The sequence below is a fragment of the Squalius cephalus genome (assembly GCF_949319135.1).
Source record: "Squalius cephalus genome assembly, chromosome: 2".
NCBI classification, from domain to species: domain Eukaryota; kingdom Metazoa; phylum Chordata; class Actinopteri; order Cypriniformes; family Leuciscidae; genus Squalius; species Squalius cephalus.
This window is the reverse complement of record NC_137123.1, coordinates 50,640,974-50,666,910: the sequence shown is the minus strand read 5'-3', so window position 1 is coordinate 50,666,910 and position 25,937 is coordinate 50,640,974. Positions and strand designations below refer to the sequence as shown.

Below are 25,937 nucleotides of genomic sequence, written 5' to 3'. Positions count from 1 at the left end.
GTATCTACATACACACAGTATATACAGTATGTGTATATATATATATTTTCATTTTAAAGCACTCCCCATTCCCATCCCCAGAACCCTATGTCTACATTACGACTCAACAACAAAACTGCATTGAGATAGATTAATAGAGAAATGAATCAAAACCCTTCAGTCCTCCAGAGAGGAACGAGTCTTAATGAAAGAAATGTGTGTATATTGATGTGCATTTTCAAGCACTTCAGCAAGTCTTGACTGAGGTGGAGTTATCGCATAGTGTCTAAGCAACCGATTAGCAGAGTGATTATTAACATGTGAATGAACTCACAAACAGTGCGAGATTGGCTGAATTGAAAAACATGTGCACACACACACACACACACACACACACACACACACACACACACACACACACACACACACACACACACACACATATCTAGGATCTGAGGGAAAGATACTCTGAGAAAAAGGTAGAGCGGTGGAAAATATCTTACACTGAAAATAGAGTTTCTGCCGGTAGCTGCTATAAATCAGGAGTTATTAAACTTTTTTGGCCCACAACCCAAATAAGATATTTTGTCTTTACTGAAACTTTACTGAAATAACTTCTTTACTATGTATCATGAAATACATTCTTAAAGGAACCACTGTTGTTCTTTCACAGATTTAAAATGTAACATTTTAATTAAAACATGAACACTGATAGTAGATATTAAAAAAAATGTTTAAACTGATAATACATCCAGCTTACACTGGAATGAAATATTGCTTAATGTGATGTTTTGAACGGTTTCCTTTTACCCTTACAAAATTGCACTCAGCTAACCGTATTCTCTGCCAAAAATACCATGGTTGCTACAGTTATTGCTCCTACAATAAAACTGTGGTAACCTGGTATTCACAACAACTGTCATTGAAAAAGTATTCTGGAAGGTTTTAACACAGCTAAATGAATGTAATGTTTTTTTCTATAGACCTTGTAACAATAATTGCAGTATCTGTGGTATTTTGGTAGAAACGATGGTTGCCATGTGGTTGTGGGATCGATGATAGAAAACATTTATTCTGACTAACCAGTCCCAACACATACTTTTGTCTTATAGAACATAATACATTCATGGAATTAATGTGAAGCAAATGTATTTTCTCTTATTCACATTATAGCATTGTGCTGATCTGTGGGTGTTAGGTGCCTCTGCCCCTGTCCCACATACACATGTCATTTGCTTGGTTATTTTAAAATGCTCCAGTCACCCACATTCTGTCCATTTAAATATAGGCTACCTACAGCTGTTCAGTTCTTTTCAATACTTGTGTGTGGTGTGTGTACAGTGTGTGTGTGTGTGTGTGTGTGTGTGTGTGTGTGTGTGTGTGTGTGTGTGTGTGTGTGTGTGTGTGTGTGTGTGTACATCCTTGTGTAAATGCTTGTCCTGACACTGACAACCTTGTCTAACACACTTCTAGTTCCCTATTTATGTGTCCTTCTCTGCAGAGATCAACGCTTACATTTTTCTTTAGTAGCACTCATTTTTGCCTCAGCAAAGTCCAAAAAGTTTTTGTTTTTTTTAAATTCATGGCAAGATATAACATATTTGGACATTAATTCTTGATACATTTCTAGTAACAACATTACAAAATGTTTGTGAAACAGTTTACTATTTTCAGTTAACCTTGCTCATGAATATTAATGACATTTTGTGACATTCACCCAGTAGCAGAGGCTTATTGGCTGAAAAAAAGGTGTTGTTAACTGTGTGTTAATAAGATGGTGAATTAACTAACTATAGTATAGCTGATAAATATTTATTATGACTATAAATTAACTGACTTAATGGAGATGCACAGAAGATTACTGTGCAATGTATTCATGACCCAGTTAACCCTCTGGTGCTGGTCAGTCGGTTTTGACCTTTTTTTTTTCTTTTTTTGATTTTACACTTTGTTTGTCGGAATGGTACGAGCCTTGGTACAGGTTTTGGCACTTGCTATGTGAACACACACACAAACATTATGGACGTTTAAAAAAATAAAAAAAATAAAAAAAATAAGGCACACTTGTATTGTTCGCGGTCAAAAATGAACATGTTGGAAATAAATAAGAGACGAATTTCACCTAGTGGAAACGTTTGGTACTGCGCCCAAACAAAATCTTACTAACGCAAAATCTTTGAGATATGTTTAGATTCATGGCTTTGATTTTCTCACAATTTTAGAGCAAAACATGTTTTGAAAAGTAAATATTTCATATAAAATTAAAAAATAGTATGTTTATGCATTTTTCATAATAATAAACTTAAACCTCTATAACTTTTTTATCATACTAAAATAGACTAGTACATTCATTTCATTGAAATAATAATTACAATTTTTGACCGCCATGCAAGCAGTACTAAGTTTCATACAGCAATTGATGGAAAGCAATAAGCTGCCAATTGCAGTGTGAAAGGTAATCTGCATATTTAGTTATTGGTGTTTTTATTCTGATAGTTTTACATTTAAGTTTTGATCAGTACTTTTGCACATTGGCAAACAGTAATTTTCACTCGCAAATTCTTGTAAGGGTCAGATTCCAACGAGCAAATGGATAGAAGAGCATAACATTTTAAAATCCGCTTTTGCCCACATATTATCCCTTGTTCTTTTACAGCTTTTAATTTTGCCAGAGTAGTGGCGAGAGAGAGAGAGCGAGAGAGAGTGCTTGTTAATCCTGTGTGTGTCTTTGTCTGGACGGATGAGTTGGAGTTGTCTATTTCAAACAGCCCTAGTCAGGTGGCCTATTTTCAGATGTATTTTAAGACCGTATGTCCTGAGAGACATCATCCCTTGTCTGTTTCTGCCTCAGTGAGAGAGAGTAGCCCTGCTTTCTGCTGCTGAGGCTGTTGCTTAGGTGATTATACCTAAGCCTGTACACTGCTATTTTGGTCTGTGTTGGGCCTTAATGATGATGTCATGGAGCAGATTCTCAAGCAAACTTTTTATGGGTATTAGTCTCTTAATCATGTTAATAAATGCCATTTAAATTACATATTGCATATCACATTATTGTCACAATAATGTTGTGTTAGATTCGTTTTCATGGAATTTTAGTTTGTTTATAGTTTCCTGTTTCCTTTGTCTTAGTCAAAGCCACTAGAAGGCAAGCCTGCAACCTTTAGCCAAAAAAGCGTAACGGCTAATGCTAACGCTCGGCTGTGGCGGCACACAGGGAAGGAGACCAGAGGCTGTTTTTTTTTTTAATGGATGTCAATGGAGAAGAGGCTTCACAGCACTAAATAATCCGCTTTTGTGATGAAATAGCTTATCACTTAATGAATCAACTGCCTGCCCACTTCAACATGTTTTACGCTAAACAATACTTTTGTTGGGAACGACATGTAGATTTTACTATGATAAAAAGGTTATTTTATAAGAGGAGTCAGAGAGGGAATGTCGCGACAGGTAGGACTCATTTACGGCATTACCATAGTATGTAATAGAGTGGTGCAGGTGTGACGTCAGTTTGTAGGCCAAAACGCGAAAGCGACTTAGCATTTTAGCTCTTCCAGTTCCATCGTCCTGAAGTCAATGGTTTTTTTGAATGGGGTTTTGGTTAAATGGCTGAAATAAGGTCTGTGGTGAACACAAGCTCAAGACACTTTCACGTTTTATTCTAGGCTACGATACAAAATACATCAATATTACCCCACTCGAGATTTTTTTTAAGCTGTAACGTCTTGAAAAAGGCGGTTGCTAACAAGTGGCTAAATTGGACTACAGAGGCTGTCGAGGAGATTAAACGTCATCACACCGAACAATACATGTAAGTTCAGTCCGCTTTTACAGCCTCATTATGCTTATAATTGTGCTCTTATAAACTATTTTAACTCAAACTCTTTTAGATAAAAACTGAAAGAGTTGTCGGAAGCTTAGTGATGGTGACGTTGAATTTGTGGGACAGTGGTGTAGTTCTTTTATAGCCTATGTTTTGCTTTTTACGCCTGGCGACTGCATTTAGGCTTCAAAATTCATAAAAGTTGTTTTCATCTGTGATAATTATCTTGATGGACGTGCAAGTATAATAAACTTTTATTGATCACAGAGCTTGTTTTTAGCGTTAATCCAAAAGCCTATGGGAAAATGCTTTTGGGTTGTTCTCAAGGGAACCAGTGTGATGCTGCCATACCTGCACCACTCTATTGTAATATTGAGTGATATTGTATTGTCTAAATAAAGTAAAAAATACAGATGTTTCTTTCAGGCTTTACCAGTTATGATAAGACTTGTATTGAAATGGCTATTATAACTGTATGTATGCATGTAATGCTGAGATAATACATTTTAATGAATGAAGAGAAAATGAATAATTTAATTACAAATATTTGTGTTATATTGTATGTTGTTTAATGAAAATAAAAAAATAAGTGTTATTTCTATTGCTGCCAGGTTAGTCTTGTATAATGATTAATGACTGCTGTGTGCCTAATGATTATGATATAACGCTTTTTAATGAATGAGGGTAAAACATACATATAATTTTAATGAATTAAATGTGTCAAATTACAACTAAGATTTAGTGTAATCTTAAATGTAGTTTTATTCACCCTGCAGTGACTACTTTGCAGCTAATAGAGATATGCTCTTTTTTCCGCAGTAAAGCGCATTCCACAAACAATGCAGTCCTACTGTACGTTTACTAGCGATATAACACCAATTATAGAACATTTATTCACAAGACCAACGGGCTAATAATCCACTAGAAACTGATTAATGTAAACTGTTACTGACTGTCATAAAACTTTCATTGTTGGGCACTGACGTCACTGCCATTACACGATAGGCTGAGGTGCCTCATGTGATCCGAATTAGCCGTTACTCTTTCTCCAATGGTAAGAGATACTGACCCTCTCATGTCCCTATAAATCTCCGTCTTAGTTTCCCGCCACTCATCTATGGACACTAACTTAATCATCACAACTGTTCATCATTTCGTTCATCACCATTGTGTATCTAAGTTCCTCACCACCTCTCCCTCATTGTCTGGTATTGTTGTGTCATATATGCTTTTATGTTTGTTCTTCTCTAGTTCGTTTTATTTAATAAATCCTATTGTAATTTGTACTTCTTGTAAATCTTCTTCGTCTACTTTGGAGCTAAAATGTTACAATTACATTTGCATTGCATATCACATTATATTTCCTTTTTTTAGTTAGTTAGCTAGCCTTTGTTTAGCAAGCTAACAACTTAGACTGCAAGTTTAGCATTAAGCTAACTGGAAAGGAAGATCTGTTTTGATTAGCAATATCATGATATCAGTACATTTTTTTTTTTTTTAGGTATTAAAGAATTTGGTTAGGAATTTGGGTAAGTGGACAGGATCTCTCTATTGTATTTATTGATGTTTTGAATTAGCTTTTATTTTTAAAGTTTTAGTTTCAGTTTGTTTTATTCATTTTGTTATGAGCTTTTATTATTTTAATTTAATATTTCTATATAGCTTTAATTTTTGTATTTCAGTTTTACTTTTAGTAGTTTTAGTGCTTAACTTAGAACTTAATGTATTTATTTCAGTTTAAGGCAGGTTTTTCTACACTTAAATGACAAAGCGACAAAAACACAATCACACATTCACAGCTAGTCCATGAATTACGTCCTAATTTAGTACAATATTATGTTGGTTAGCCTACTCCTGTTCTTATTTCAGAGAGTTTTATATTTACTTGCTATCAAAATAAGTCTTTGCAATATGTGAGTGTGACAGATGAACAATAGAGAGCAGGATCTTAGTAAAAACTATTGCTGGTAAGTCGGATATCCTCTACCAAAACCAAATTGCTTTGAGTCAGCTAATGGGACGTTGCCTTGAGCAGCTCACTGTTTTCTTGGCTCTAGTGTATGGCATCTTGGCCATTATGGTGAAATGTGGCCTCTTACACAACTGCACTGTAGGGGAGCTGTTCCTGTGGGTATTTTGACTGGACTGTCACACGCAGGTGTGTGTGTGTGTGTGTGTTTGCGAGCCTGGCGTCAAGGTAACGGAACTGCTTGTCTGCCACCAGAAGCTTTTTTGGTTCTTCCTAAAATGTTGCTATCAATCGGCTGTCTCTCCCGGCATGTAGGCAGAGAAACAAGCACATAGCCGTTCTTTAGAATTTTGTCTTTGAACTTTTTGACCGTTTTTGCTGTATATTTCTGTGGCATTGCTGTCGAAGAGTAGCCTAATTAGGTGGTGAAGTGGATTTACTTAACCAAAGTGATGAGCATTGACATGTTTAATGCCTATGTTATTACAAATGTCAGTAGACCTGGGAGGATTTGAAAATGAGCAATTCATTCATAAATCTTTAAGAGCTTATCTTCATTCTGTGGAAATACAAGCTGAAAAGGGGCGGGGCTACATAAGCTCTATAACCTATGAAGGAAATAGGCCAGTGTGTGTGTGTGTGTGTGGGGGGGGGGGACTTAAACCTGAATGCACACAGACTCATGGGGACTTGTGTCACTGTGGGGACCTAAACTGAGGTCCCCATGGGTACAAAAGCTGATAAATCATACAGAATGAGTTTTTTTGAATATGTAAAAATGCAGAAAGTTTTGTGTGATGCAGGTTCATTACGCCTATGGAGAGTCCCCACAAAGATAGCGAACCAGACTGTGTGTGTGTGTGTGTGTGTGTGTGCTTGTGTAATGAAGAGAGTAAAGACATAAGGCAGAAGATGAGTGAGTCTTTCTGACAGTTAAAGACAGCTGCAGAGGATTTCTCAAAGATCTGTGTGTGATTGTGAGATGTCTGCATGTGTGAAAATTGGTTTGTGTGTCTGTGTACTGAATCACTTCTTATTCCCTATATAATGCACTACCATTGCACTTCTGTTTTGTAGCGTTGTCTGAATTTTTAGAGAAGATTTAATTCGCTATATAATTCACTTAAAGGGTAACTCTCGCCAAAATTGAACCTAGGCTCTTTTTGTTAATCTACCCGAGTCAAACTTTCGTGTAAAAGCATAATTAGAATGGAAACGCCACTTTTAAGATTGACCGTATTTTCGTTTTAGGTCAAAATGCCTTTTGAATGGGAGTACATGGGGCACCTCTATGATAGCATCAAAATCGCTATTTTTAAAACACTAAGAAGACTCGACACAACATAAAACTGTGCTCGAAGTATCACCAGGGGCTCTATAAATGAACTTGAGCATTGACTACATTGTTTGTGTACACAAAGTTTACTAAAAAGAAAGGTTTTGTACGACTCACTTTATCAGTTAGAGTTTCCGGTGGCTGGAATTTTGTCAGTCAAAAGTAGTTGATCTCCGAATGCAACTTAACATGAGGAGAGTAAAGATGGAAAGCTCCTAAAGCTTGTTTCCATATAAATTCACGGATAATTTTTTTATCTAAGTTATCATGCTTTTCATTGAAATTACAAGTTCATGATATTTCCTCATGGAATCAGTTCATTACGTTGCATTTGGAAATCAACTACTTTTGACTTACAAAATTTAATTTTTCAATTTCAGAAACATTTTTTGTCACATCCAGCAAACATCTCCTCACTATCCGCTAGCTGCCTGTCCCCTAAACACACTGTAAAAAAACGTGGTCTCTGTAGACAGCCCAGGCTCCACAAACGGCAACAAAAACAAACTGGGCCAGCCTTGGCCATGAAACATAAACAGTGTTCCAGCCAATAACCGACAAGAATGATTTGGGGGTGGGGGGTTAGTGTGCGTGCACATGAAGGGGGGTGTGGGGATTGGAGGAGAGAGAAGCATGAAGAGGGAAGTTAGCTAGAGGAGAGATGACAACAACAACGACTAACATTAGAATTATAGTCTCTTGAATTTTGATATGGCCGACACACAACCAAAGAGACGACGTTCCAATGAACAAATAGCAAAGAAGAGGCAAAAGGAGAAGGAACGCGCAAAGTCCCGAATTTACATCGGGGGAGGGGACGGGATGATTAGGAGGGAGGGTCGAGCTAGCCTCCATTTTGTTTGACAATACTTCGAACGTCAACAAGTAGTGACATCACCCAACATCGCTTAGAGCACCTTTAATTCATTAAAAAAAAGAAAACTCTAACTGACCCCAGTATGTGTGACAGCTTCAGAGCCCTATTCATTGTCTGAATTAAGTCACTCATTTTCATTCACTCTTTCCCTTTATAGTGAGCAATAAGGCATTTGCTATATAGGAGGTGAACGAGTGACCGAGTGAGTAATTTCAGACACAGCATGTGTGTTGTTGGGTATATCAGTGACCCATTTTTCATTGCTAGTGTCATTAGCCCTTAGCACAGTTAGCAACAGCTACAAAAATAAACCAACAAATTATTCACAGAACACCATCAGATGACATGCTTTTCATTTAACTACAGGAACATAAAGGACATGTTTATAATATTAGTGTAGCCTAATTAACAAATACTTCTCAAAAATTTTGGTGTATTTTCTTGCTTTTTTAAAATGCATTTTTTAGATTAATTCTTTGTGCCATTTTGTGCATATTTTTGTTTTTTCGTGACCCTTTTCCACTCTCTCGCTGACCTTTTAAATTAAATGGGCTCTTTTAAAAATGCCTCTTTCCCATGTGAAATGAGCAACACCACACAGTCTATAGCATTGCTGTTAAGCTTAACCCATTTAATCCCAAATATCCAAATCATGTGTCATTAGTATCCCTTTGAAACAATCAATCATACTTTTTAGAAATTTTCATGGAAAAGTGTGTGAAAAAGTGTGTTTTATGATCGGTCACAATTGTGACCGGTGGGATACTGTGTTGTATCAACCATTGTACAGATTGAATATAGGTCTATTTGACCTGTGCAGTGTGTTTGTGTGTGTGTGTGTGTGTGTGTGTGTGTGTGTGTGTGTGTGTGTGTGTGTGTGTGTTTTGTGTGTTTTTGTGTGTCTGTGTGTGTGTGTGTGTGTGTGTGGAGATCAGACATCAGAAGAGACGTGACCATGTGTGAGTGTGTGTGTGTGTGTGTGTGTGTTTGTGTATGTGTGTGTGTGTGTGTGTGTGTGTGTGTGTGTGTGTGTGTGTGTGTGTGTGTGTGTGTGTGTGTGTGTGTGTTCTGTGTGTGTTTCTCTGTGTGTGTCTGTGTGTGTGTGGAGATCAGACATCAGAGAAGACGTGACCGTGTGTGTGTGTGTGTGTGTGTGTGTGTGTGTGTGTGTGTGTGTTTCTCTGTGTGTGTCTGTGTGTGTGTGTGTGTGTTTCTCTGTGTGTGTCTGTGTGTGTGTGTGTGGAGATCAGACATCAGAGAAGACGTGACCTTGTGTGTGTGTGTGTGTTTCTGTGTGTGTGTGTGTGTGTGTGTGTGTGTGTGTCTGTGTGTGTGTGGAGATCAGACATCAGAGGAGACGTGACCGTGTGTGTGTGTGTGTGTGTGTGTGTGTGTGTGTGTGTGTCTGTGTGTGTGTGGAGATCAGACATCAGAGGAGACGTGACCGTGTGTGTGTGTGTGTGTGTGTGCGTGTGTGTGTGTGAGTTTCTGTGTGTGTGTGTGTGTGTGTGTGTGTGTGTGTGTGGAGATCAGACATCAGAAGAGAGTTTGTGAGTTCTATGACCACATTAAACAAAGTTGAGTAATTGCAAATGCATATATCAATACTAGACACCTTAAACATGATGTGTACCAAAAATCTATGTCCTATCTTTATGTTAACATACTTTACCACCCTTTTCTTTGGGCGCTTTCTTGCTGCCATCCTCTTCTCTGGCGCAAACAGGAAGTAAACAGCTCTGGTCATGTGACAATTTACAGTAAACATGCGACACTGCATATATTTCATTGAGACCCTTTATTATTTCAATATCTGCTGGAAATGCATTGATAGATCATTCAGTAACATTTTTATAGCCTTAGAAATGAAAAAAAAAATTATGGGACCGGTGGGATTAAATGGGTTAATATCATTTTTTAACCTTATCCGTAAATTAAAAAAGGTTTCTTTGCAAAGCAAAATATATGCTAAACAATTCTTATTTTTACAGAATATTGCAGTATTTTTGCAGTAAAAGTCTTTATTCATGTGCCCTCGTAATCTTTAATCAAAACTTTATCTCCCTCTTGCAACAACTCTTCTCTTCCTTGATGACATATTTTCTCACATGAGATCACATCAATAGATATCCAGAATTGATCCAATCAATTCCAGATGGATAGAATGAAGTCCCGGCCTACATTTTTTTTCTTGTTCGAGAAGCCGTTTCACTCGGATATATGTTTTTATGATCTGAATGAAATGATTTGGAATCTGCTAAAAATAAACTTTGAAAGCATGCAGAGCAACGTGTGCTACACAGAGTCAGGAACAGCACAAGTTTTGGCAGATTCTGATGGTATTAAGGAATAATAGCATCAATCTGGGTTTCTCCTCATTACCTCAGCTCCATCATCCTATCATAATGTCATTATCTTCATAATGAAAATCACAATCAACTCTGCAGTTTAGTCATGATCTAATATGGAACATATTAATGTAGAAGAACATTTGGAATGAATGAAGAGAGAGAGAGAAAGGAATGAATGTGAGGAGTGATGCATCAGGTTAGCAGATATTGGGTAATTCAGAGGAGAAGTACAGTGTCCATGTTAATAGTCCTGTGTGACACGGTGGCTTCCCTTCTTAGCAGCTGAAGGACAATGGACAATGAGTGACCTCGTACTGATTTACAGGTCAGCTGTTTCCTGCTCCGAGAGAAACTGTGTAAAGGTTTAGGGGCTAACAGGTTTATGGGTAATTGTGTGTGTGCTCGCAGGTTTTTGCCTTCATTCCAACGTGCTTTGCATAATATAATCTTTACTAATCTCAACTACTTGGTCATGTACTTGGCCTCTTGGCAGTATAGAGCAAATTAATGTTCTTTTTCTCTCTCTTTTTACACACACATGTTTGGTATGTGTGAATGTGCTAAGTAAGGACAGGTTATCTAGTTTAGTAGTTTACTTGTGCTCATTAAATGCACACATACTCCACACAGTTTATATAATCACTCACACACAGAAAAACATACACATTTATACACTCTGTGTATCTAGATAGAATGTGTCAAGAATTGCCCTAATAATTACCAGATATGCTTCTCTGGCAAAAAGCAGCTGTTGTTCTTTGTAAAAAACAATTTTGTTTTTTAAACTTAGAAAGAGCTATGGGTGTGTGAACACACACCGACACACACACACAATAAAATGGCAATATCATAACATATTAAAACATGAAGATTTAAACTTTGGGATACTATTGTTCCTCCCTAAAGAAATAGAAAGCATCTTTTTAGTTAGCATTTAGTTAGCATATTTATACTCTAAATCTGTAGTGGACAATTCATTTGACTATATCTTACATCTACATTAAAACATTTTTCATGAAGTTTTCACTGATGATGATGATTTTGCTCTTTGTCTGCTTGACAGGCAGTGACAGGAAGAAGTTTTGGTGATAAGGATTTCAGAAGTGGACTGGAGAACGGCATTCTGCTCTGCGAGTGAGTTTTACATGCATACTTTATATGTGCATTTAAAATGTTTAGTGGAAGTTGTCATTTATGTAGTTACTTTTTTTATTGATTTTATTCGATTATTTAACTAAATGCAGACACTGCAAATTAATTAATATGCGAGTGTATATACAAAATAAACATAAACATGTTTGCATAAGCATCCAATTTAAAACAATTATTTAGAAAAAAATGGTTTATGGCCCAAACTACTGTATAATGATGTCTAAAAAATACTTTCAAGTCATTTTTGTCAAGTCATTTTGATGATGGTATGATTCAACCCACATATTATTGTTCTCTAATGTTATTTCTCTCTCTCTCTCTCATTATGTGACTCATTAGGTTGCTGAGTTCAGTCAAACCAGGCCTTGTGAAAAAGATCAACAGACTCCCAACTCCCATTGCAGGACTGGTGAGTGCGGTTATTGTGTGTTTGTTTGCTCATTCGTTTGTTTGTGCTCTTTTGTTTGTGCCTATTTGTGTCAGGCCAGTCTCTGCACTGCTGTCTCAGAACAAATGTGTCTCTGTCTGTGTCTATGGCAGTAATTTTACATTTCAGGGACGTGCACAGACATTTTTAGGGGCAGTGGCCCAAACTGGCCGAGAGGGGCACTTCAGCTGATAAGGGTAGAGGGGCATTGGCTCAAGCAACTGGGCCACCCCCTTTGCACATCCCTGTTACATTTACCCCATCAAGATATCAGATAAATACAGACCCTAATGAGATAATTAACTGAAGTTTATTCTGGTATTACCATGGTACTTTATTGTAAGTGTCACTTTGTAAGATTTCTTAAGACACATTTACACAACTTCTGGTGCTTGTTTTCTCTCTCTCTCTCTCTCTCTCTCTCTCTCTCTCTCTCTCTCTCTCTCTCTCTCTCTCTCTCTCTCTCTCTCTCTCTCTCTCTCTCTCAATTCAGTTCAGAATTGCTTTATTGGCATGCCTGTAAATAATACAATATTGCCAAAGCTTGGAATACATAGAATAATAATAAAAACATTAAAATAATAGAAGAACATATTATAGCATAATTTAAATGTAAATAAACAGTGTAACAAATTAGAACATGTGAGGATACCACAGTGTTTACACACACACACACACACACACACACATTACTGAGGGCGAATCTCTCTTTCTCTCTCTCTCTCTCTCTCTCTCTCTCTCTCTCTCTCTCTCTCTCTCTCACACACACACACACACACATACACAGACACACACAAACTGTGAGGTTTTGCCTGTAATTGCATAATATGTGTCTTTTCTCTTATCAGGATAATCTGACCATGTTTCTGAGAGGATGTGAAGAGCTGGGATTGAAGGGATCACAGCTGTTCGATCCCGGAGATCTGCAAGATACGTCGATACGTGCAAACTTAACGTATGTGTGTGCCTGTGTGACCATAGACGGTATAAGGAGGAGGAAACTGATTATGTGCAGAAAAATGAATGGGATAAATCATAATCAGTTTGGCAGCTAGAACATCTTAAATTCCAGTCATTCACAGCAGCTCATCTTTTTGCTCTAGAACGTAATATATTCATATTAGTTAACCAATAAAAAAAAATATGGGTTTAGCTAAAGAAGCTATTGAAACATAAGCTTAGCCAACAGATTTTGGAGATTTTGATTAATCCCTTTTCAAGTAGATAAGAGAGCTGATCTTATACGTATGTTCAAAGGAGTCAAGATGGGATGATTTTTTAAGAATTGTTTTTTTAGAATGGCAATGACTTTTAGATTGTTACAAAAAAATCTATTCCAAATAGATAATACTTTCTATTTATCAAAGAATTCTGAAATAAAAAAACATCACGCTTTCCTTTTGGAAATATTAGGTAGCACAATTGATTTCAACATTGATAATAATAATAAATGTTTCTTGAGCACCAAAGCAGCATATCAGAATGATTTCTGAAGGATCATGTGACACTGAAGACTGGAGTAATGATGCTGAAAATTAATCTTTACCATCTCAGGAATAAATTACCTTTTAAAATAAAAAAATTCTCAATATTAGTATTTACTGTATTTTTGAGCAAATAAATGCAGCCTTGGTGAGCATAAGAGACGTCTTTCAGAAACATTAAAACATCTTTTGTACAGTAGCGTCTATCATGGTATCAGGCCAAAAATATGGTTTCATTCATATAGCAAACAGCTGTCAGATGTAGGCAAGATGGCCATGGTGTGAGTTACTGACTTGCCTTAAAGGCACTTTGATGTGGCTCATTTATAGCTTGAAAGGACTGACAGTCGTCTTATGTTATTTTCTCTCTCTGTTTCTGCTGTAGAGGCTCTGACTGCAGTAGAAAGCTGAAGAATGTAAGTACACTGAACTGTTTGCTTAATCTTTACATGTGAATTTTTGTTGTTGAATTTACATTTTATTTAATGTTATTCTTCTGTGTTATTTGAATGATTAGGTGCTCATAACCATATACTGGCTTGGTAAAGCTGCTAACAGCTGTGCAACGTATAACGGCCCCACACTCGACCTGAAAGAGTTTGAAGGGCTCCTCTCCATGATGCGAAAGGTAAATCAAATCTAGTCAAGAACACTAAACCTGTGAAACAGCCTGATTAATTAAATATATGCTATTATATTTTTCATTCTCTATTTTTTGTGTTTGTGTGTAGGAATGTGCAAACGAAGAGTTGGACTCCCCTAAGCGCAGCATAAGGGACAGCGGTTACATTGACAGCTGGGAATCGGAGCGCTCTGATTCGCTGTCTCCTCCGAGGCACGGCCGAGATGATTCGTTCGACAGTCTCGACTCATTTGGCTCTCGATCGCAGAACACACCCTCTCCAGACACAGTTATCCGCTGCAACAGTGATGGTATGACTTTCTCTTTTATTTATATTTTATTAGATTATGCTAGGCAACATTTTCAGCAGTAATGATACATTGACAATGATTTTGGTGGTGATTTTTAAGTGTCTTGCAATTCATGAGAAAGATATATGGTAAGAAAATGTATATACTGTTCTTTTGTACTTCCTATTTCTCAAGAAGTCCTGAAAAATGTATAAATAAATGGATCATTGTACAACTGTTTTCAACATTCATAGTTTGTTAAGCAGCAATTCAGCACATAGACTGTCAACGTCCAAACATTAATGCAAAAGTAGCTGAGGGTAAAAACTCTGGACTCAGATAGAAGAATCATACATTCCTACATATGTGCAGTGTGGGTGTGAGAGTGCAGCTGTTGTGCTGGACAGACATTCACACACTCATCTGTGTGCTGAGTGTGTGAGAGGGTTCACATGAACTGCATTTTATTAGCGAATCCAGACATGGACAACAGGGAAAACAGGGACTGAAAGAACATAAAAACCCAAGAAACTTCTAAACTATAAATTTAATTTGTGTGTGTGTGTGTGTGTGGTTTAGGGATACCCTACGTTACGGGGACAAAATGTCCCAAAGATGGCGAAATCCTTGACCTTGTGGACATTTATTGGTCCCTTATGAGGAAAACAACTTATAAATCATGCGAAGTGATGTGTTTTTTTGAAAATGTAAAAAAACAGAAAGTTTTCTGTGATGGGTTTAGGGGTAGGGTCAGAGTTAGGAGATAGTATATAGAGTTTGGCATTGAGAAAGGTCGCATGTGACCGAAACGTTTGCCTTTTCTCTCAGTAAAAGCACTTGATTTTATTTAAGCACGTAAGTTTAATTAAGATTACAGTGAAAAAATAGAAAAATTATTGATTTGTTTTATTGTTTTAAGTACTTTATTTATTTATTTATTAAAGTATATTACTTCATATCTCATAACTAAATAAGACAGGCTGCGTGACTGTGGAAGTATTACAGCAAGAAGCTTTTTGGCATGTCGACGTTCATGAAAATGACAAAATAAACTCATTCAATATGGCAAATATGGTGTAAAGATGTTTAAGCTTGTAAATATTTGCACTCAAATACATGCACTGAGCCTTTCATTAATGTTGGCCCTGATCTGGATGATGGTCAGATGGTGACATCTCACCTCATATGCAATGTATGTGTTGAAATATGAATGCTGGTTCTGTCTCTCTAGTAGTTTGATCTGAAAACCCATATAAATATGAAATACTAATACCAAATGGCACTTTCTTTCAATATGTCCTTCTCACAGACTCTGAAGGTGACGCTGGTTTAAGGAAGTTGCCAGACGTGCGTAAGGATGACATGTCTGCCCGTCGCGTGTCCTACAAAGAGCCTCGTGCCGCTCTACCCTTCAACCAGTATCTGCCGAACAAGAGCAACCAGACCAACTACCTTCCCGCCCCCCTGAGGAAGAGGAGGAGCGACAGAGAGGAAGACAGGAGGAGTCCAAGCAACTCAACATCTCCTGTAGGCGGAGAAAGACCTCTCAGGTAATCACAGCCGCTGGGATAGACAGTAAGTGTTTGATTTCTCAGGGAATTGGCTGGAAATTCCTCTTCTGGCTGCACAAAAGTCAGTACACAAGCATCATCTGTTTAATGTGTCGGAGTTTGTTTGATTCATCCTGTTTTATCCGCATGTGTGTTTGTGAGAGCTGTGAAATTCCCCATTGCTCCCCACAGACAAGAATGCGTTGAAGTGGTAAAAGAGGGGGCTGGCGTGTCTCGAAGCCTTGCATTGAAGAAAAATTTCACCTGGGCTGATGAGAAAGGGGCAGAGCTTGAGGAGGCGGAGCTTAAGAAAATAAGGAAGCTTGAAAAGGCGGGAATTAAAGTATTACCCGCCTCTGTGCGATATAACAGGTCAGCGGTCAAAATGAGATCTTTCGGCATGTGTATGCAGCGACTAAAACTGATAACTAGTTGTGTGTGGGACCTGGTGGTTAAAAATTGGTGCTGGTGGTAACCACAAACCTTGTGTGTTCAAAGCCATGAGTTGTCATGTAATCTTAGGTTGTTGTCTGGGGAGTGACACTATGTACGTTTGCTTTCGATTTGTGTTGCCGATTTATTTGTGCTACATTATAGCATGGAGTGACGCAGTTGTCAATTGGCTTTAACCTTTGTAGCTTGGCTAATGTTTTGAGTTGAAATCAGCTGTGTAGTGCAAAGTTATGCTGGCTTGTTCTGTCAGCTTGTGAATTAATTGGATGTGACCCTTTGACTAGTCTGAATCTGTTTATTCTAGGTTGTAATGAAGTGTGTCCGTGTGTGTGTGTATTGGTTGTTTTTTATTGGGTTGAGCAGATTATGCTAGTTATGCTGATTTGACTTATTTTAAAGGCCTGATGTCTGCACTCTGCATCAACTCCTGATATGGAAGCACTAACATCTCTACATTATCGAGTGCAAAAGTTGGTTAGTCAAGTTAAGTCCCATTCATTTTTTCTATAGAGGAATTTATTTTCAACGATAGACCCACTTGTGTGCTACAAGGTTGTTAATCGATGGTAAATGCTTTTGTTGGAGCAATCAGTTTGCATTGTCTTCAACTAAGTTGCATAAGTCTGCAACTTATTTTTAAATATTCATGTTCAAAAGTGGAATTCCTGGTGAAAAACGACATTACCCACCATGATTCTGCAGGGAAATCAAATAATCACAACCAGCAAATCATGTTAAAAGAACTCTTTAGCGCCCGCCGACTCCCTTGAAGCACTACGAATGACATACACTGTCAAACTCATTAAATATATGCATAATATGCATATTTTGCCATAAATGTAGAATATATTGTTTCTATATATAATCAACATCTTTAAATCAATAGTTTTAAATTTCACATTTTTTATTTGATTATGTCATGTTTTATATGGGGAAAATGAATGGGAAAAATACTTCTGGAACCAAGGCCACTGAAATAGTGGATGCACTTTTGCACTCTATTTTTCAAAAATATTTTCAAATGTTGTCATGGCGAATTTTCTCCTCAGTCCAATCGAGAATCCTGTGGAGGACAATAAACCTAAACCACCTTCACCTGACATCATTCTTCGGTGTGACAATGACTTCATGCGGGCTGCGGCCCCACATCAGTGGGACTCGAATGAGGAAGATGAAGATGCAGAGGCAGAGCGGAAGGTTCCAGATGTCCAAAAGGATGATCTTGCTTCCCGCAGAGCCCGCATGAATCAATTCAAACCGAGTGTTGCCCATAACTTCCTGCCAGGCTCTTGTAGTTGGAAGGACCGAGAGAAATGGGAGGGAATTAGGCTGGCATCCCAGCATGCTGTGTTGGAGAGAATGGAGAAGATGGAACTGGAGAAAAAGAGGTGTGCTTTTGACCGAGAGTGATGGGGTCATGTGCTCAGGGACTAGTTATGTTGGCTTGACAAATCCAACACAATGCTATTGCACACTGCTTTGAGTCAGGGTTTTTTCAAACTCTTTATCTCATAGAGCTTTCAAGTTACATTCACTAAACTCTGCACAGTCCTTAGTCTGTTCTGACTGATTGAATTTCTCCTAGTGCATGATCAAAAATTTGTGCAGTTTCAGTACATCTTTTCCCCGCTTTCCCCCAATGCCCTACCAACAACCTCAGCAACTGACTAGCAACCACTTAGAACACCCTAGTAACCACATAACTACTACCCTATAAGACCATAGTCTGTAAAAAAAAAATATGGACGTGGTGTATGTGACATCACCTGTAGGTTTCTGAAGAGCATTTTTGAAGCCCAAAGTGGGCGGAGCTGGCCGTCGCCATCTTGGTAGCGCGTCACTGCGTGTCACTCCCGTATAAACGAAAAAGGGCAAAAAGGCAAGACTAGCTGAGTTGACGTGGCGGCTAACAGACAGCAGACAAACGGCTAGTAGTGATAGCAGAGGCAATCCACCTGTCACCCAAGTGCCCTTAATTATGCAGAACTTTAAGGCTTAATCAAATTTAAATGGATGAAAATTCACCCCCTTCACCCCCAGAATTAGCTATATAGACCAAAACCACTTTGTGCACCAGGCTGTAAACACATTTTTTTCTGCTGTAAAGTTTTTTTTTTAGGAGTATATGGGATTGACTCTCTTTTGGAGCATGTCTTTAGCGGCCAGTCGATGAATTACAGTTTAAGTCATGTTTCAAGAGAGAGATCGGAAGGTTGCCGATTGGGTGGACATATCGAACAGCTCCTCCCCTTTTTTAGAATAGCCAGTAGCATTTAGTTTATATCACAGCTCGGCCAGAACTGTTGAGCTTGGTAAAGCCGCAGTTTCCTCCTAATCTCTAACCGTTTCTCCTCCTATTCTCCTCCATATCGCTTTAAAATATAGCATTCTGTGCAGAATTCAAATGGGTCCGATATGTTTTCTGGTATATGCCGATGCATATGATCGCTCTGTGTTATCGTGTCTCTGGACCGGAGCAGACTGTGTGCGCGCTGCGTCGGTTCGTGTGACACTAACGTGAAACCAGATTTAATTTGCCCCAATGGAAAGCATATTTACACTGTCTGAATCATTCCCAGTCCCCTAGTGCATTATGTGCCATTCACCATGTAGAAAATAGTAAATGTGACTGATTTTAAAAGTGACTGATTTTAGCTGCAGCATCAGCGTCACTCTTATAATGTAGGGGGCGGGACGCTTTAGATTCTAGAGAGCGTTTGATTGGACAAAAAATCTGATGAGATGCTGAAGTGCAAAGTGATGTAGTTTAAAATCATCAATATTGGCGGAAGTGCTTAAATCTTATAAATGCAAATTTTGTCATTGTTTTGGAGCACACTACCTTATAGATAACAGTAAAGCTAACATATTCATACTTAAAGCCAAAAAAATTCCAGTTTGATTTCATGGGGACTTGAAGCAACCAGTCAGGGATGCGTTTCAGTTTCCTGTACAAAGGTGTAACTTGCTGCTTAACTACCATAGTCGTTATGGTACCGGTATGGTATGCTACCGATGCATCTTTGGAGAAACGGCTGTTTCCTGCATGAAACCATAGTAACTTTGTCACAAATCCGTCGTTCGAACCATGTTGGTTCAACAACAACCATTGTTAATGCTGTCATGCAGGTGGTGAAGTATAACTTCTGCTAATTAATCGGTTTGAGATCGAATTAATGTCAGATTATTGCTGTAAATAACGAACATGCATTTGGGCAACAACCTAAAGTGGCTTACAGCTCTTCAAACTTCAAATCTCTCTTCAAAATATCAACATTTCAAAGTATACAAGGCTGATATAAAATTAAACTTCTCTCTTCAGACTGCCCAAATATTTAAAGAACAAAAGGCCTACATAACCTTCAAACTAACCGTTAGTTTTAAACTTCCAAGTGAGACTTTGCCAACCCGACAAGTTTGTCTTCACTAATTTTCCTTTTGTAGTATGGCATTGTTCTATTCGCTTATGTAGCTCTCATATCTTTTACGATCACAGAGTTTTGCCCTATATACCAAACATGTGGTATCATGCATTTTGTATAGAACTTAGGTGTGTGCTATTATAATAGCTAACTGACTATGATCATTCTGGATGTCATTATTGGTATGGTTTCTGTGTTCTGTGGGATTCAAGCATCCATTTTCTTGTACCTCTTATAATGTTACATTTCTATCACAGTCAGGCTGACTCCGCCCCCCCTGAGATACCAATCATTACTCGTAAGGACAATCCTTTCCTGAATCTTGAAAAAGAAAGGGCAAAAGAAGGGGACGAGGAAGATATGAAAGAGGTAGAAGGGAAGATAGTTGTCCCAAACCCACACAAAGATGATCTAGCAAGGAGGCGGACTGAGGGAAGGCCACGCCCTCCCAAAGATCCTCATCAGTCATTGGTCCAGACTTCCATCACTCAATCAGACTTGGAAACATGGCAGAGGCTCAAGATGAATACAGAGAGCAGGTGCCTCGAAACAAACACACACACTTTCTCATACATTTTTCTGCTTTTCATACATTGACCACAGTGTCCAAAATGAACACTTGATGAGCCCCGTGAGTAAATAAACTGGGGTTACTGGTTATTTTGCTGGTAACTTAATTAGGAACTGTAACCTTATACATGGTTTAAATTTTACATGAAGACTGTGTTCAATATGATGCTGCAAGTGACTGAAAGTATGCAAGGAAAAACAACAACTAAATAATCGCATTGTTATTGGGACAAAGAAATATTTTGTAAACAATAAATGTATTTAAATATTGACATTTTTATATTTATATCCGATGTAAAGAATTTTTTTTTAATTCACTTGCTACTGTATTTGCATGTGTGGCAAAAGGTTAATTCTGGACCCATATATCCATTGTTTCTCTCTCTCTCTCTCTGAGTATTCTGGTCAGTCCTCTTGCTAAGCTTAGTTTATCCTTCATACTGATCTACAGTGAGTCTGACTCCACCCCTGCTGAAGTGTCAATCATAACTCGCAAGGACAACCCCTTCCTGACCCCCGAGAAAGAAAGTGGGAATGAGCAGGAGAATGAGGAAGGGACAGTCAGAGAGAAAGTGGGGTGGGTGGTGATGCCTGATGTAAAGACAGATGACCTGGCCAGAAGGCGGGCCCAAAGTGGGTCCGTCCCACAGAGAGACCCCCGGCAGTCATTGGCTCAAACAACCATCACTCAGTCAGACCTGGAGAAATGGCAGAGGCTCAAGATGAATACAGACAGCAGGTGCCTGACATGTGACTTTTACATCTGACCCCTGACCTAACATGACTCAACAACACACTTCAAGACCTTTTAGAAGTTTCACACGGCTGAAACTCTTATACTCTAACTGTATGTTTTATTGTGTGTTTTTTCACACATAAAACAGATGACACCACTCCAGTTTCTGATATTCAGTCGCTTTTCCAAGCAAATAGCCTTATTGGGTTTTTTTCCGGCTTGTGTCTTGCACTATGTCCTAACCAGACATGGTGCAATAAAGGAACAGGCAATATAATTGTTTCCATGTAAATTATGTCGATTATTATATTTTATCTACAAGTTATTTTATAGTTTTTTTATTCCTTTTTTGCAGAACATATGTTTTTCCCGACTGTGTCATTGCCCTTAACTTGCTCACTAGTTGTAAGAGAAAAAATCTATTCAAAATACACTACCGTTCATAGTTTTGGGGTCTTTTGTCATTATTCAGCAAGGACAAATAAAATTCACCAAAAGTGACATGCATGTATAATGTTACAAAAGATTTCTATTTAACAAAAAATTGTTCTTTTGAACTTTCTATTCATCAAAGAACCCTAAAAAAAGGAAAAAAATCCTCACAGTTTCCACGAAAATAAGCAGCACAACTTTTTTCAACATTGACAATAATTTAAAAAATGATCTTGAACACCAAATCAGCATATTAGAATGATTTCTGAACCCAAACTTTTGAATGGATGTTTAAGTTATATTGTGAAATACTCAACTTCTACGTATCTAAGTAAATATTTTCCACATAATATTTTATTAATTTGTTGAGGCTTTAGTACAAGGACAAATAAAGCCAATAATGTTATCTTATTAATATCACACGTAATATTTTCCACACGCAGTATAAATGAGTCTGCATACAAATATGTTGCTGCTTTTATATTTTAAGAAATGTATGGTCTTCAAATATCTTCTGAATGGCTGTGATTGTGTGCCATCACACATTTTTTCTGTCAGCGTAGACAGACCAATCACTTGTCGCTGAAAAAGTATTTCGGCTGGTTAAGACGCAGTGCGAGCCTAGAATATATTTAAATCAGTCACGGCTTAGAGCCAAAAAGCTCGGTCTGTCATTTGCGTGAGTGCTGCGTAAGAGGGCTCTGTGTCTTGTTACGCTGTTGTGGAGATGTTTGTTAAAGTGGGCCTTTGTGAGACACCCCGAATTCTGTTTGCAGAGGGAAGCCCCTCTCATGCAAACAGACGTCACCAAGGCAACTATTGAAACCAAGAGATGCTTACAGAGAAAGAGGGAGGGGAGCATGTGAGAGTAAGACTAAATACTAAACTGTTGTACAGGAGCCAAGGCTGTGCATCATTCCTTTAGTATAGTAATTTCCCTTTATATGAGTCCAAAGACCATGCTTGCATCAGCATCAATGGGTTTATTTGGATATCACACAGATTCCAATCCAAACATCCATGACAATCCTCTCTATATCATTGACTTGACTGTCAGACTGACGTGGTCTTTCTTCATTAGTTTTAGTGTTCATAATTCCCTCTGCTCCTCTAATTCTTCTCTCTTTCTCTTCTTTACTCACATGTCTCATGTATGTGTGTGCGTGTGAACAGCGATGACCCTATTGTCCCTCTGTGTCAGACGTGTCTTGAGAAAGGCTGCCTCTCTGTCTCCTCCAAGACGAAGGTTGCCAAGAACGACCTGGCCGGTTGCCAGGAACGTTCCTCCGGTGAACGGCGGCGTTTTGTGACATTTGGGGGTGTGACAGAGATGGAGAGTACTTCCTGGAAAGAGGAGGAGGATGAGGAAAGGGAAGAGGGACAGGGGGACGAGGCAGAGAAGCTTCGGTATCTCCTCTCGATGGCAACTGTTGCTGTGCCCACCATAGGGCTGGGCTCCAGACTGACAAAGAGAGCGGTGGGCAGGTAGGGAGAGAAAGAAAGACAGGAGAGAAGGATAGATGCATAAATACATGCACATTCATGCACAACAGACCGAAAAGGGGCACACTCATAAAGGGGCCACGTTATTTAAAAAAAAAACTAGAACAGTTAATGTAGCTTCTAATGACTATTTGCCACTCTATTAGAAATAATGAATTCCAAGCCTAAGAGGTAAACAAGCTTCTTTTTTTTTTCTGACGTGCCTTTGGTTAGTTCACCCAAAAATGAAATTGTGTCATAAATTACTCATCCTCATCCAAACCTGTAAGACTTTTCATTCTTCTTCAGAACGCAAATGGAACGTTCTTTTTAATGAAATCTGAGAACTTTCTGTCCCTCCATTGGCAGCTATGCAACTACACCACTACCACTGTACCTCTTTCAAGTCCCAGAAAGGTAGTAAAGACATCATAAAAGTAATCCATGTGACCCAAGTGGTTTAACCTCAGTTTTATGAAGTGCTGCGAGTGCTTTGTTTGCGCAAAAAAACATAATTTACCACTTTATTTACAAAATATGAATCCGACGTGTGTTCAAGAGAGCATAGTGACGCATGCGTGTTGTGTTGATGCGAGAGCAGATGTTGTTGCGTGACTGTGCATTGGAGATTAATATTTTGTAAAGGGGTAAATTCTGTTTTTTTTGTGCAAACAAACGCTTTATAAAATTGAGGTTAAACCACTTGGGTCACATGGATTACTTTTATGATGTCTTTACTACCTTTCTGGGGCTTGAACAGAAAGCTCTCAGATTTCATCAAAAATATCTTCATTTGTGTTCTGAAGATGAACGAAAGTCTTATGGGTTTGAAACGACATGAGGGTGATTTAATTAATGACAGAATTTTCAGTTTTGGGTAAACTAACTCTTTAAGGCACAATGTCAGAATTACAGTGATTACGAGATTACGACTTTATAAAAAGTGCTCACGTCCTCATAGAACACGTAATTACAACTTGCAAACTGAACTTTCTGAGAGCTCTGACTCGTACAGCCACAACGTCATATGGAAACACAAAATGGCAGTGGCTTCAGAACAATCTGAAAATAAGTGAAAGACATACAATAGAGTTAATGTCGCTAACACAGTGTTGAATAGCTAGCTAATGTCTTGCTAAATAAAGTTGATTAATAATGCATTTGCATAATGACTGTTATTTGTTGTATTATGGTTTTGTCTAATGATTATTCAAATTACATTCATTTTGGCATTTAATAGTGTTGCCATGGAAACGCACAGTTCCGAGTCTGAGGACGTGAACAGCTCTGAGTAGGTTGCCCTGGTTGTCATTAGTAATTATGGTAATTAATTACGACATAGTGTGAACGCAACATTAATTTCCTGTTTCGTTGTTATTACTTCACAATATGACCCCTGTAGTCAGTGCTCATTGTCATCGTAGAATCTTGTCAGGAGCAGTAATTGTTGGTCCAGTGATGTGAAGTATACCGACACACTATTACAAACACTGCTTGTTGAGGACTGCCTGTTCTCAGTTGTGTTTACAGAAGGACCTGGATGCATATACTCACCCTCAGAGTGTGTTGGAAATTGTGAATGTGTGTAGTGATCTTAGCAGTGATGCTGCATTAAAAGGGCATGTTGGTTTCATCTCACTGGGGTTTATGAAGCTGGTGGACTCGTGCCTTGAGAGATTGTTAGCATGATGCTAACAACTGTAGTACCCCTGAATGATGCTTAAAACTGCTTATATTTAGGCTGTTTAGGAGAGAAATTGAGGCTGTTAGTATGATGTTAATAACTGTAGCATCCCTGTGAATGATGATAAAACTGCTCTTATTTGGGCTGTTTAGAAGAGAAATTAGCTGTAAATGGCTTACAGTGAGGCTGTTAGCATGATGCTAACAAATGTAGCAACCATGAATTATGCTAAAACTGGGCTTTTTTGGTCTGTTTAGGAGGGAAATTAGCAGTGAATGACTTACTGTGGTGGTGTGGACTGAAATATCTGAGTTTCATCTGAAAAGATGAAATAGTATGCATTTGTGCTTGTGTAAGAGAGTAAAAAAGTGTGATTCTGTAGTTTTGAGTAACTGCAATGCAGTTGCTTTGGTTCCCACTGGACTGCATCTTTCATTGCCTGTATCTACATTCTCCTTCACCCTCATTTATTTCTTTTTCTGTTTCTGACTCATTGTTTCTCTTTTTTCTTCCACGTCTCATACATCATGAACTAACTAACTTAGTGGAGATGCAAACACCGAGCCTGCTCCCATCATGCCCCCTGAACCTCCGAACCCTGCCGTGTTTGAGCTTAAACAGCCTTTGACCTCCACTGAGCGCAGGGTGCTAGAGGAGGAGCTGGATAAGAAAGCTAAGGATGAAAGGGAGGATGATGAAAAGGACGAAGAAGAGGAGAGTCAACCAGATATAGAAAAGGATGACATGCTAGCTCGTAGAACAGGAGCATTTCTGAAGCCAGCAAGCGGGACGTCATATAACAGATTCCTCCCGCAGCCGAGTTCCAAGAGAGAAGGCACTGCAGGGGCTTCCATAGCCCAGAAAGGAAGTATCCAGATGGGCATGAGTGGAGACAGAGACCTCCAGTACCTGGAAAGAAACATAAAGACAAAGAGAACTAAGATTGGACAGAGGTGGGACAAGCAAAACTTACTAGAAATCTCAGACTTTTCTTTGTTCATTATGCATGAGTCTAACATGCTAACATGCTGTGGTGGAAAAGATTTATTCCCAGTCTTTTGAGTGCACTATTTATGGCTAAGGCAAGCATCACTTTGAGCTTTTCTCATACTTGGTTTAGAATTTACTGCACTGTTTGCACTGCTAAAATTCTGGCGATACGATAAGCCTAAATAATTTCCAATAAATGGCTGATATTAAAATTCTGCACTGTTTTGTCTAAATAAATAAAACACTAAAAACTAAAATCAATTCTACAAATTAATAAAAAATAATAATAACACTATTATGTACAGTATGGA

At 38.3% G+C, this 25,937-nt stretch overlaps 1 protein-coding gene across 7 annotated transcripts in view; it reads left to right on the top strand.

The window, feature by feature from the left end:
* The window catches only part of limch1a (LIM and calponin homology domains 1a), a 52,719-nt gene that overhangs the window by 5,467 nt on the left and 21,315 nt on the right, over positions 1-25,937 (top strand). For 4 of the 7 annotated variants that reach the window (XM_079851280.1, XM_079851282.1, XM_079851281.1 and 1 more), the window contains exons 2-14: positions 11,396-11,466; positions 11,824-11,893; positions 12,760-12,866; positions 13,781-13,811; positions 13,913-14,023; positions 14,127-14,328; positions 15,617-15,857; positions 16,050-16,229; positions 17,360-17,698; positions 19,990-20,271; positions 20,754-21,041; positions 22,644-22,955; positions 25,182-25,589. In XM_079851280.1, coding sequence (XP_079707406.1) covers positions 11,396-11,466; positions 11,824-11,893; positions 12,760-12,866; positions 13,781-13,811; positions 13,913-14,023; positions 14,127-14,328; positions 15,617-15,857; positions 16,050-16,229; positions 17,360-17,698; positions 19,990-20,271; positions 20,754-21,041; positions 22,644-22,955; positions 25,182-25,589 — 2,642 coding nt within the window. The remainder of the gene's footprint in view (positions 1-11,395; positions 11,467-11,823; positions 11,894-12,759; positions 12,867-13,780; positions 13,812-13,912; positions 14,024-14,126; positions 14,329-15,616; positions 15,858-16,049; positions 16,230-17,359; positions 17,699-19,989; positions 20,272-20,753; positions 21,042-22,643; positions 22,956-25,181; positions 25,590-25,937) is intronic. The other 3 variants (XM_079851283.1, XM_079851284.1, XM_079851285.1) reach the window with 3 other exon arrangements.